The sequence below is a fragment of the Sinocyclocheilus anshuiensis genome, unplaced genomic scaffold (assembly GCF_001515605.1).
Source record: "Sinocyclocheilus anshuiensis isolate Anshui unplaced genomic scaffold, SAMN03320099.WGS_v1.1 scaffold99, whole genome shotgun sequence".
Classification (NCBI taxonomy): Eukaryota; Metazoa; Chordata; class Actinopteri; order Cypriniformes; family Cyprinidae; genus Sinocyclocheilus; species Sinocyclocheilus anshuiensis.
This window is the reverse complement of record NW_015552547.1, coordinates 490,149-503,166: the sequence shown is the minus strand read 5'-3', so window position 1 is coordinate 503,166 and position 13,018 is coordinate 490,149. Positions and strand designations below refer to the sequence as shown.

The 13,018-nt window shown below is 36.7% G+C and overlaps 1 protein-coding gene across 1 annotated transcript; it reads left to right on the top strand.

The window, feature by feature from the left end:
* Nucleotides 1-3,882: 3,882 nt before the first annotated feature.
* LOC107664284 (erythropoietin-like) lies at nt 3,883-12,069 on the top strand. The gene is made up of 5 exons (XM_016454807.1): nt 3,883-4,160; nt 8,409-8,539; nt 9,251-9,337; nt 9,458-9,622; nt 10,907-12,069. Exons 1-5 carry the CDS (start codon nt 4,145-4,147, stop codon nt 11,057-11,059), a joined length of 552 nt encoding a protein of 183 aa, XP_016310293.1. The 5' UTR covers nt 3,883-4,144; the 3' UTR covers nt 11,060-12,069.
* Nucleotides 12,070-13,018: the final 949 nt, after the last annotated feature.

Here is a 13,018-nt window from a genome sequence, read left to right as displayed (position 1 = left end):
TTTAAAATGTATAGGATGGCAAAGCTGAATTTTCAGCAGATTTTACTCCAGTCTTTAGTGTCACCTGACCCCCTCAGGAATTATTTTAATATGCTGCTTTGTTGCCCAAAAATATCTTACTATTGTAAATTTAGTAACAAGATAAAAAATCTTACTGACCAAAACTTTTGAACAGTATGTGTGTGTGTATATTCCATGTAAAGACTATAAAGAGAATCACTAACAGGGCAAACAATCTAAAAGAAAGCTTTACCCATTGAACTCAAGATAATTCATTCAGGATGACTCTTATTCAGAAACAATAACTTCTGACTGGCCACCTTAGTGGCTCCGACCTCCCCATCCCCTATTCTTTTATGTAAGTTTCCTGTCTTGTGGCACACCACTGGACCTCAAACAAGGAGCCTGATCTGTCTCTCTTTCCATTCAGGAATCAAGAGAGTCATTCTCTATTTACTATGCAGATCTCCCTCTTATTCTCACTCGCTGTCTCTCTCTCCTCATCTCTGCATCGCCAGCTTCTGGTTGTCTGTTTACTAGTAAAAAGGGGAGGGTGTCCTTGGGTCTTCCTCCCACACATAACCCCCCTCACTTTTTTTAATCATCCCAATTTCAATGACAGGGTTCAAGCCTCGGAGTCACTATGCCGAGACACCCCCGCCCTCGTCCCCCTACCCAGCCATTACACATGTTCCACAGCACGTACCTTGTCTCTCTTTGCTCTCAGTTTGGCTCAGGCAGAGCAAACAGTAGTTTGATCAAACAAGGCGACAAATGATTTAGAAAGATTTAGAGCCATGACAACAAACATGGTGTCTGTAGGCAATACAGAACTTGTCTATGTGTGTGCAAACACCTTATTATTGTGATGTTTACTAAAACAGAGGAAATAATAAACGGTGATATCCAAACAGTTTTTATAGTTTTGTGAGCTGCAAAGCATGACATCTATCACAAAGAGTGTAAGCGATACAGAACTTGGCTGTGTGTGTGCGCAAACACTTAGAATTCTTATGTTTATTGAAACAGATGAAATAATATACAGTGATTGTGTCTTATATCTCTTGCAAACAGGTAAAGATATTAGAAGCAAATATAGACAGATAGATATTAGAAGTAAAACAGCAAAGAGGTTTGTGGTGATTATATTTTATAAACAAGAAAAAAAATTATTCTCATATCTGCGGAAGCATTTAAACAAATAGAGAGACTTTTATCGATTGTCCTTAGAATTGACAGGAGTTGGGTACATATGAGTACATATACTTGGAATCATATACATTGTACAACTTTTGCCCAAACAACCTCTATTCTGTCATCCTTTAACAAACAGACCTGCCTGAAAGAGCACGTGAAATACATGTGCTGCACGTAAAAAATGTGCTCTTCTGTTGATACACTAAAAGGAAACTTATTTAAGACTACTGAAACAGATATATAATTCTGCTAAGTAATTTTTGGCTGTAAGTATTCTGACCAACAAAGAAAAAGAAAAAAAAGAAAGAAAAAAGCCACACAAGTAACCTTTGTGCCTAAGACAAAATCCATAGAGATTCTGTCTTATGAATGCCCTCTAGAGATGTATAGATAAACTTTATTGATCCCTGAGGGTAAATTCAGTAGCTTTGAACTCTGCACACTCTGTCTTCTCAGTGGCCCAGTCTGTTTTCCTGGATAGACTCACTTTACCTTCCTGAATTACACTGTTCTGCCAATTACATTTAACACATTTGAAGTGTAATATTCCTGATGCTATTTGTGATCCTGGACCACAAAACCAGTCATACATCATGTCATTTATACATCACATAAGTGCTAAATAAATAAGCTTTCCATTGATGTATGGTTTGTTAGGATCAGACAATATTTGGCTGAAATACAACTATTTGAAAATCTGGAATCTGAGGGTGCAAAAAAATCTAAATATTGAGAAAATCGCCAAATTAAACAAAAAAAAGTTGTACAAATTAAGTTCTTAGCAATGCATGTTACTAATCAAAAATTAAGTTTTGATATATTTATGGTACAAAATTTACTAACTATCTTCATGTAACATGATATTTACTTAATATCCTAATGATTTTTTGGCATAAAATTAAAATTTATAATTTTGACCCATATGTATTGTTGGCTATTGCTACAAATATACCTGTGCAAAACCTGTGGTTTTGTGGTCCAGGGTCACATTTGTCCATTTACCAGAAAATATAAAGTAGTACTGATACTTTTCATTCTTAATTTTAGATTACACTTGTAAGAGCCAACATCTGAAACAACTTCCAGAGATTCAAAATTTGATCTACAAATAAAGTTGACACTTGAACAGTTCACAAGTTCACAGTTTAAAGTTCACACACTGGGTTCCAAAAAGGGATGCCAGAGAAGAACCATTTTGGGTCTCCCAAAGAATCATTTCAGTAAACTTTTCTGAAACAAACATTTTTTTTTCTTAGTGTGAAGAGCATTTTAATAATCTAAAGAGCCTGTTTCCCACTATAAAGAACCTTTTGTGGAATTGAAATGTTCCATGAATGTTAAAGGTTCTTCATGAAAGCAAAGATGCCGTTAAAGGACTTTTATGTAATCATGGAGAGTAATGAAAGTAAACAGATTATGCGCTTCACGGTGGTTTATGATGTTTAAGTTCCCCTGGTAATTAATTAATATAAATAAGAAATAACTCTAAACAAAATCTGTAAAAAAAAAAAATTTAAAATTGGCAAAGGAATTTCTCTGTATTTTTTTTTAAAGGTTTCACTAGTATTTTGCATTTTACATAGCATTGCATTGTGGTTTAGAGTTAACGCAAATGTCTTTAAAATTAATGGATGATGTCCCATGTAATGAGCTGCCAGTATTTGTTTTTTTTACAGTGAAAGGTGGAGTTAATGTGGTGAAGGGATGCTGGAATATGCTGCTAATAGTGGCTGATGTATACATCCTTATTGTGATTAACTTTAATTTATAACTTAGCCTATAACTTAATTTTATGGTTGCAAAATAACCTCTAAATGTTTTGTTGTTACCTGAAAGTGACCCATTTATGCTTGCCTTTTTAACATCTCTGAGGATAGTCCCCCTGAGCATCTTGGATGGTTGCAAAACCGAAGTCATTCGTTTGACTTACCTCCTTGTTGGCTTGAGATCTCCAAGGTGCTATAGGTTACCACTGGCATATAACCTGTTATCTATTTGTATACACATATATTTAAAACAGGACCTAATTCTTACAAATGTAAAAGTCTGCTGAGCTGAATGAATATGAAGAACTGCTTATCAGACCCTAAACACAAGCAAACAGGGATAAATAGTTATGAGTATTGTTTCATTTCTTTGTGTTACCTCCCTTGTTTGGAAGTAGCTATACGGTGGAAAATGCAGCTAAAATATCATTGTAAATTGCCTTGAGAGGAAGCCGTGCTAACCCTCTTTGGAGCGCTATTTACTTTTTTTTTTTTTTTTTGAGAAAACAGATATTATGTGAGTAACAATGAAAGACTAATCCCTTCCAAAACAGGAAGTTAATCTGATAACCATCATGAGACTGTTATATTTGATTTTGATTTTCAAAGTCATGGATTGAAAATAAATAAATAAGCATAACGGAACCGATGAGTGCTGACAATACCTTAAAAGGCTTCGGTTGCAATTAATGGGCAATAGACGGAGCTATGGACGAAACGGAGAGGATCCTGTAAGGACTAGATTCTGAGATGCAGATAACGAGTGAGTAAATTAAACGGCCTCAGTCTTTCTTTCTTTTTTATCCCGCCTGAGGTTTAACATTTTTGTAGCCGTCTGATGGGAGACAAGTCCATTCTCCACCTCTTTCTGAACATTAATGAGAGAGGTCCACCTTTTCTGCTGAGTCGCGGTGCGCTTTCGTGGAGTGAGGGGGAATTGACATTCATAGAAAGCTTGCCAATAGGGTTCCGCAAAGCCGAACGGGTCGCAGTACGTGCCTCGTGGGAAGGGACGGTGTCATTGTATTTGATCGCCTGTGCGTCGCACGGAGTACTTGGAAGCAGCGCGTAGGGCTGGATGCGTCTGTGCTCGAGGCTATCCATGTCTTTTGTGCCACCGGTTGAGCTGTCTTTGCGCGATTTTTAATCATGTGTTTGAAAAATGCCAAGTTGTTTTGCGAATGTTTCACGGTTCAGGTAAGATACTTACGCTTTTATCAAACTGATTCTTACTGTCTTAACGTGCATTTAGCAACACAAGTGGAAAATTGCGTTTTTGTTTTGTCGAGTAAAATTCATACTGAATGCAATCAATAGCAAGCAACACGTTAAACGTTTGGTGTTTATCAGGGGCGGACTTACCCATTAAACAAAGGTAGGCGACCGCCTTGGGCCCCCAAAAGCCAAGGGCCCCCTAAAATGCTTTTCATATAGGATATGCGCATTAAGCGCGGACACGCAAACGTTTGCTGGTTACGGTGTTTATTTCCACGACAACCGTCCGAGTCTGTGGCGCCTGCAGGTGTTCGGCTGTGCACTGTGAGTACCATGAGCGCTCAGACTGACCTCAGATTTGCCCCGCAAACATTTCAGCAGTTATTATAGGCCTGTGTGTCCCATATTTCTGTCGACTGAACCCATGCCGTTAATTATGAATTTATCAGTCTTTTGCATGCCAAAGTCAATTTCTGCATAGAAATAATCGTGCTATACGCACTTTCATGAGATCGGGTTAGCCTACAAAAATTAATTTGTTGGCTATTTTACAAATGGGAATACAACGAATTCATGACAATGTATCGTTTTAAAGTAGTAATTTAAAGCTTTCTATATATTTTGATCATGTCTGAGTTTAGGTTCATCATTGTGACGCGCTCCAGTTCAAGACCGAGACGGTAGAAAGCATAGCTGAAACAGTTGTATAAGCTTTTTTTTGGGAAAAGGGGAAAAAAGACGGGCTAGGGCCTATATATTTGAGGCCCGTGCAGGCTTTAATCCACTTCATCCAACGCTGTTTTGTTCTCATCTGTGAGCATGCTCTTGATATATGTATTTTAGGTGTGTAAATGTATAATTGCCTTTTCATTCTTGTTTTATTTAAATTTGTAGTTAAAACAACTAAAAATAAATGTATTTTAAAGTTTAGAATTAGACAGCCTTTGCACACAGGCTTACGCTGAAAACAACAAAATGGAACCTCAAGGTTGATCTAGGAAAATGTGTGCAAATGTATAGGGCCCCATTCCTATATTTTGCCAGGGGCCCCCAATTCACTAAATCCGCCCCTTGTGTTTATACTGCATATATTGAGAGGAGAGGCAAAATACAAACAGTCACAAATCATATTATTTTGACACTAGTGAACATGCTATACGCGAAAGTGCATGGGGGATAGTGGGGCGGTTTATCACTGCAATTATAATATTGTGCATTTAGAAATAATAATAATAAATTGATTTAAAACTGTGATTGCCATAGTGATCAGTCACATCACTTTTTTAAAGGTATTATTGACCAAGGAAGTTAGGCAGATTATTTTGAGCTCTCGGCTTGCAATCTATTTGTGTTGGGCTTTCCCATGCATGACCTAGCATCTTTATTAAACATGAGTTTTACATTACAGTGAGAGCTGACTCAGTGTAAAATTGCTGCATCATCAAAAGTTGACAATGGACAAGCAAATTCTGTTCTGAAAATGAGACAATGACTTTGCAGAAAAATCTCAAACGCAGATCATGGGATGATGATCACACATGGCTTCTCCAATGATTTTACCTGTAAGAAAACAAATGCAATGAGAAACATTGTAGATCAGGTTTAATTGTATTACTATTTTCCTGATTGAGCTCTTCTTTGTTGTGTTACTTTCTATAATTTCTATTGCCAAAATACACTTGAAATATCTTTCTTTTATTGATGTAGTGGATATGTGTTCAGTGTTCACGCAGTCAATGTTTACAGGCTGAAATTGATATTTTTAGGTCAAAGTCCTTGGTTTTACCAAGGGTATGACTTGCTACTGTGACAGTGCTCTCTCTTGCAAGGCAAAAAATAGACTCTGGTTGTTGGCATTTAATGTTGGCACTTTCTCTGTTACCTTTAAAATTGGCTAGGATCCTAACTTCAAGCCATTAAACTCTCAATGAAGTTGGCTGTTCCCTCTGCTGGAGACTAAGGCACGGGATATAGTCTCTCCCCTCTTCCTGTTGCTATCATTTACTCATTCAGAGGGATAAGGTCAAGTGTATGCAAGGGTATGTAGAGCAGAGTTAGCATGCTTCACTGAATGACTTTTAGGTTGATTTTCTTAATCAACCTTCTGCTTCTTGACTGTTTGAATCTGAGATCCTGCAAGTGAATAATTATATATTTTCATTGCGGTTGCAATTCAATATTTCACTCTTTTTTTTATAATTATTTATGTTTCTATTATATTATTTATTATATGTTATAACCCAGTACAATAATGTACCATTCTAAAATTCGGGGGTCAGTTAGTTAAAAAAAATCAAATAAAAACTTTTACATTGTTCCAGACAATTTCGGTTTCACAAAAATTGAGCGCATTTTGTTCAAAACATCCTGAGAAAATGTATCAAAATCTACACAATAATATTAAGCAGAACAGCTGTTTTTAACTGTGATGATAATAATAAGAAATGCACCAAATTAGCATATTAGACTGATTTCTGAAGGATCATGTGACACTGAAAAAATGGCTGCTGAAAACTCAGCTTTGTCATCAAAGTATATTTAAAAAATAAACCAGTTCTTTTCAATTGTAATAATAATATAAACACAAAATTGCAGTTTTTTTACTATAGTTTTGTTTGAATAAATGCAGTGTTGTTGAGCATTAGAGACTTCTTTCGAAAACATAAAAGTCTCACTGATCCCCAAACTTTTGAACAGTAACAAAAACAAATGTATATATGGGGGAAGGCAACAGCATCCATGCATGGTGGTCTCTAAGTGACCTTGAAGTAGCTGGGTCACGATGAGAGATGGAGATGGGGGTTGCCTAAAATAAACAGAGCTGTATGCTCATATGTTTAAGGGAGGCCACACTTAATCAAATGACGTGACTGCGAAATGCTGGAGTCTTGGTCAGACAAAATATAGGTCTAGTTCCTGGAAAAGCTGTTAGAGATGGTCTGATTACATGGTGGACGTGCGTTCTGTAGCATTCAGACAGTTCTTGGATTTTCGACAGGTCATGGTGTCAACAGAACTTCTGTTGCCTTCGTAACAAGACGCCATTTTCTGCCAAGATCAGCAGTAAAGTGATTTGTCAAGCTGAGGCCAAAAGAGGAATCACATCCGCTCGTCTCAAAGTCTAAAGAAAATTCTGATCTTTGATGTTCTACACTAAATTTTGACCCAACCTGGGGTTCTTCTTAACATGTGCTCAAAATCAGAGCATATCCAGAGGGTACATCTGCTTTGATAAGAAACCTATTGTGTCATAGCCAGCTAAAACTGAAAGACTGCATTCAAAATTTTCCAAGAAGACATAAATGCCAGAATATCACATGACTAACTGTAGGAATAATACTTATTCATGCGGTACTTATCTGGCCTAAATGTACACTAGTGTGGCTTAGGAAGCAATAGGAAGATATTAGAATTACCATTTGTTGCCACTGCAAATATGTATTTTTATTGATATAAAGAAATATAATTTTATTTTTGATAATATCGCACACCCCTGATATATTTAACGTTTTGTTTAGAAAAAAAAATTAAAATAAATATGAGTTTTTTCCACTTGAGCCCCTGCCCCTAAAAATGTCTGTGCACGTCTCTGCTTCATATATTTCTTTACCTAAACGTAGTAGTGCTCCACCTTGTGGCAAGTCTTGTTACCATGCGTTAATAGCACATTTGCTTTAATCTCTTTAAGATAAAATCAAAGTCAGGTCTGTTGTATTTTTAAGTATTAAGTGGTATTGTATTTATTGAGTATATACGCCCGTAATTATTTGATAATGTCAAACTGATATCAATACAACCCCTGTGTTATTAAACATAAAGCATAATTAAACTTTAATTACAAATTAAACTAATGTAATGTTTGTTCAATTATGATTCAAAGCAATTCATTGTTTTTATTTATGATTATTTAAATCTTTTATATTGAACCATTTTATACATAATAAATAATTTTGTACAATATTGTTAATATTTGTTTCTCTTATATTTGTTATATCGTATTTAATTGTCTTGAAGTCACTGCTGTGTCTGTATAACAATGACTTTGGTAGGAAGGGGGTTTGGAGAGTGGGTTTTTGTTCAATCTGATAGCCTGTGGCTGTGGAAAGAAACTATTCTGGAATCTGGTTGTCTTGGCTTGAGTGCTGCTAGTCTCTTGCTAGATAGTAGAAGTGTAAAAGTCTTTTTTTAAATCAGTTTTAAACTGACCTTCATTTGTTCTATGTGTGCCAGGACTCTTTGCCTTACTGCTGATGGTGCTGGAGTGGACCCGTCCAGGCCTGTCCTCCCCATTACGCCCCATCTGTGACCTGCGCGTCCTCGACCATTTCATTAAGGAGGCTTGGGATGCAGAGGCTGCTATGGTGAGAGACATGCACATGATGGCTGAAGCTGTAATTTTATAAACACGTTTCATTGTAATTCCAAGCAGTTCACTTTCTTGCATTTCTGTGCAATTCTTTAATCTTACACATGCATCAGGCAAACATCTTTGCAATGCCAAGTGTGCAATCTGTCCTCTTCCCGTGTGCCCTCTCTAGCTGTTTTTGAACACTGGTGAACAACTCCTTACCCACTGAAAGAATTCCCACTGGATATCAAATGACTTTAAAATAAATTAAGCTGGATAAGTTGTCTTCTGTGGAGCTTCCTTATAGCTGAATTTCATAATTGATTAACTCTGAAACACTGACACTGTTATATTGAATCTAAATTAATTGAAAATAATGACACTGTTGCCTTCTGTAGATCTGCTTATAGCACAAGAAAAATCAACAATGAACTCACTTGAGCTGAATAATGACAATTCAATAGTTAAATTATGTTTACTAATGAACTTTGCTAATACTGACACCGTCATTGAACTAATCTAAACTGAGCTGAATAATGGTGCTATTGTCTTTTTGGAGCTGCTTTACAGCTGACATTGTATTTGTTTCATAATTGAAGGGGTTTGCAACATTAATACTGTCATTTTCTTGTGTAGTGCTGTTATGCTGCTTTGAAACAATTTCTGTTGTGTAAAGTGCTGGATTAATAAATGTGACTTGACTTGAATGTTTTTGCTATCGCAGAGAGCGTGTAAGGATGCTTGCAGCATTGCAACAAACTTCACTGCTCCTCTGACAAGAGTTGATTTTGATGTCTGGGAAGCAATGAATGTAAGTTGTCCTGCATGTTCCTGTTGTGAAGATTTTAATATAATATAGATGGATACCTTAACTTAATAAATAATGTGGTTAACACATTCCTTTATGAATATATTCTGTATGTCACTTCAGATAGAGGAGCAAGCTCAGGAGGTCCAGTCAGGCTTACATGTGCTGAACGAGACCATCAGCTCATTACAGGCATCTAATCAGACTGACGTGCTGCAGTCCCACATAGATGCCAGTATTAGCAACATTGCCAGCATCAGACAAGTGCTGCGAAGTCTCAGCATACCAGTGAGTTACACAGGCCACTTGGAGAAAGAGAAGTCTCTTATGCTCACCAGGGCTGCAGTTATTTGATCGAAAATAGATTCAAAACAGTTATATTGTGAAATGTTATTACAGTTGAAATAACTGTTTTCTATTTTAATATATTTTAAAATGTAATTTATTCCTGTGATGGCAAAGCTGAATTTTCAGCAGTCATTACTCCTGACTTCAGTGTCACATGATCCTTCAGAAATCGTTCTAATATGCTGATTTGTAACATTTCTTATTATTATCAATGTTGAAAACACGTGTGCTGCTTTCTAGGTTCTTTGTAACTTCTTGTGTTCTTGCTGAGTAAACTTTTGAACCACTGTGCTTTAGAATTACATTATTCATTAGCATAATGGTTAAGAATATACACTTAGGACCAAATTTACAGATACATGCATGCATTTGGCAGACCCTTTTATCCAAAGCAAGTGTGCAATGCATTTAAGCTGTACATTTCATTCAATATACATAAATTACATCAGCTTATCTGTTTTCTGAGAATCAAACCCTGTGACCGTCATGCTCTACCAATCAAGCTACAGGAACAGGAAAATGGATGTTATGCTAATCAAGTGTAGTGTACTACAAACTTATGTCAACATCAGGAAGAAAGCGTGTTCGTCACTTTACAGTGATTGTGTCATTGTGTCGTAGTGCTAGATAAAAACAAGCAGCGGCTATGGGACTACACTCTCAGCTGAAAAAAATAGGGTCCAATATACTGTGTTGATATGAAGGCATTAAGCATTGTACTGTGTTGTGTTAAAGGAATAGTTCACCCAAAAATTAAAATATGCTCACGACATCCATGACACAGATGAGTTTGTTTCTTTATTGGAAGAGATTTGGAGAAATTTAGCATTACATCATTTGCTCACCATTGGATCCTCTGCAGTGAATGGTTGCCGTCAGAATGAGAGTCCAAACAGCTGATTAAATCCCATTCACTGCAGAGGATCTATTGGTGAGTAAGTGATGTAATGCTGAATTTCTCCAGTTCTGTTCCAATGAGGTCTGAGGTTGAGTAAATTTTCATCAAATTTTCATTTTTGTGCGAAGTAAAAGGAAATGTAAAATGTTCCAGTAGAAAATTACCAGTAGTTTTGCGTTTTTCTAGATTTTTTTTTCTTCCAGTCAGTACAGAAACGTTATTCAGAATTTAAAAGCATGAATATGAGTGTCTAAAATGTGAAGCTGTTACACAGTATTAGTTACACTGCATTATTACTCTTTAACCCATTTCCCTCTGTCTCTCAGGAATATGTACCTCCTGCCAGTGGTGGAGAAGACAAGGAGATGCAGAACGTATCCTCAATCTCAGAGCTGTTTCAGGTCCACATCAACTTCCTGCGGGGAAAAGTGCGTCTTCTGCTTGCCAATGCACCTGTCTGCCATCAAGGTGTCAGCTGATAGACAATTTTGAGCAAGGGCCAAACTAATTGGAGCTCCTCATATCAGGAGGCAGGATAATGGGCTATTACAAAGGATATGTTGCCGGGGTTTGAATGACTGGGAGTTGTAGCACTTTGAAAGATTTACTCACAAAGGGAAAAGAAGACATCCCCCAGAATGCCAAGTGCCCCCTTTGGCTGTCTTCTCTCTCTGTGTTGAGCCTTTGCAGTCCCACCTGCGTTACCTGGCAAAAATCAACCAGACGCAATAATGAAACTTCAAGAAATCACTCCTCTTTCCCCATATGACTGTTGGCACTTGCCCAGCTCAACTGGGAAGCTTTATCTGGGACTTTTTAAGTGTTTTGTATTACATTATTTATATAGATGATATTTCTTAGAGCTGGAATCACTTGCTTTTGCAGGTTCTTTTCTGAAGCTATTCAAGTGAAGACCTCTCTTCCTCCATTTACTGTGGCCTCAAGCACCTCCAAACATTGAACTGTTGATAGAGAAGTCTACTTATCAATATTAAATATGCACTGTAGGTTTTATATTCATTTCAGTGTTACGTTTATGTGTGTGTGTGTGTGTGTGTGTGTGTGTGTGTACGTGTGTGACTTTAGTGAATGCTGCAGGGAATGTTTCAAGCGTCGGGGAGGAAGGTTGTAATGCTGAATTCTTACGGGTCAGTTGGGGTGAACAGGATGAGGGACGAGATTGCTGCTTGTGTCGGGGGAATTGGAAGCTTTTGTGAGAGCTGATGAGGCTCTGTGTTAGCTCATGTCTGAATTACGCGGTCTTGTGCAGATAACGTCGCTGCCAGGAAAAATATTGATTAGTGTGTGTATGACAAACATCCTGGCCTGCTTCCACTTCACGCACGACACTGCATATTTGCCTTTGGGAAATGATCGTAAGGTTGACATTTTGTTTCTCTTTTTCTGGATAACTTGTTTCTGTTTTTCGTAAATAGCCTGTTTTTTTTACATCTGTCAATCAGTCTCTGTCTAGATGCAACAAAGTATGTTTGTAGATGTTTTTTCCTGTTGTTTGGTTCTTTCACAATGTCATTCGGAATTCAAATACAAAGTATTATTTTTAGCTAAAAAAAAAAAAATAGAACTCAAACAAGGAGAGAGGATTTTTTTTCTTTTTTTCTTAAGAAGCATCTCTGCTGAGAATGTCAATACACTGCTCACAATTCTGTAAATACATGTGATTCCAATGTGAATTGTTTTGATGTGAAAACAAGTACTTTTTTAGCTATGAGTGAGGGAGAGAGAACTAGGCATACATTATGCCTAAGACATAACAGGATTATAAAATAAGCGCTGCATTTTTGTCATGTTTTCACTGAAGGAATTTAGTCACACCACTAAATATTTTTAAAAACCCCTTTGTGTCATTCCTTTTCACCCTACTTGCCACCAAAATATCTGCTCTTTTAGTTTGGTCAAGAATGGCTGGACAAACATTTTGATCCAGTTTACTTACTGATCAGCCATCAGATGCCAACCCTCTGACAAATCAGCTGCATCTTTCAGAAATATTTAAGCTTAGCTGTTCATCCCAACCTTGCTAACATGCCATCTCCATTCCCACTCAGAAAGTAATACATATTACCGTTTTTATGGCATCTGTGCCCCATATTATAGCCACACGCTTGGTGAAAGCAGACACTTGTCAAATTTGTCATTATTACCCAATAGCATTTACAGAGGAAAAATATAGGTATTATTCTTAATTTATAACATTAATGTTAAATAATGTTGTTTACTACTGTTATTACTATTAAATAATATATGTAAAATAAATTATCCTTAAAATAGACTATAACTATAAACAGAAATAGGAAACCAGCAGGTAGGTCAAACAATGTCTTTTTACTTTCCATTTAACTAAGCTTTAAAACAACTGATGCATGATCTTTTGGTTACAAGTTCACTATACATGAGAAAACAAGTACATAAACTGA

Excerpts from the sequence above, each read along its gene's own strand:
- LOC107664284 (XM_016454807.1), top strand. Across the intron at positions 8,540-9,250 it reads GGGATGCAGAGGCTGCTATG|AGAGCGTGTAAGGATGCTTG; the intron begins GTGAGAGACATG and ends TTGCTATCGCAG. Across the intron at positions 9,338-9,457 it reads ATGTCTGGGAAGCAATGAAT|ATAGAGGAGCAAGCTCAGGA; the intron begins GTAAGTTGTCCT and ends ATGTCACTTCAG.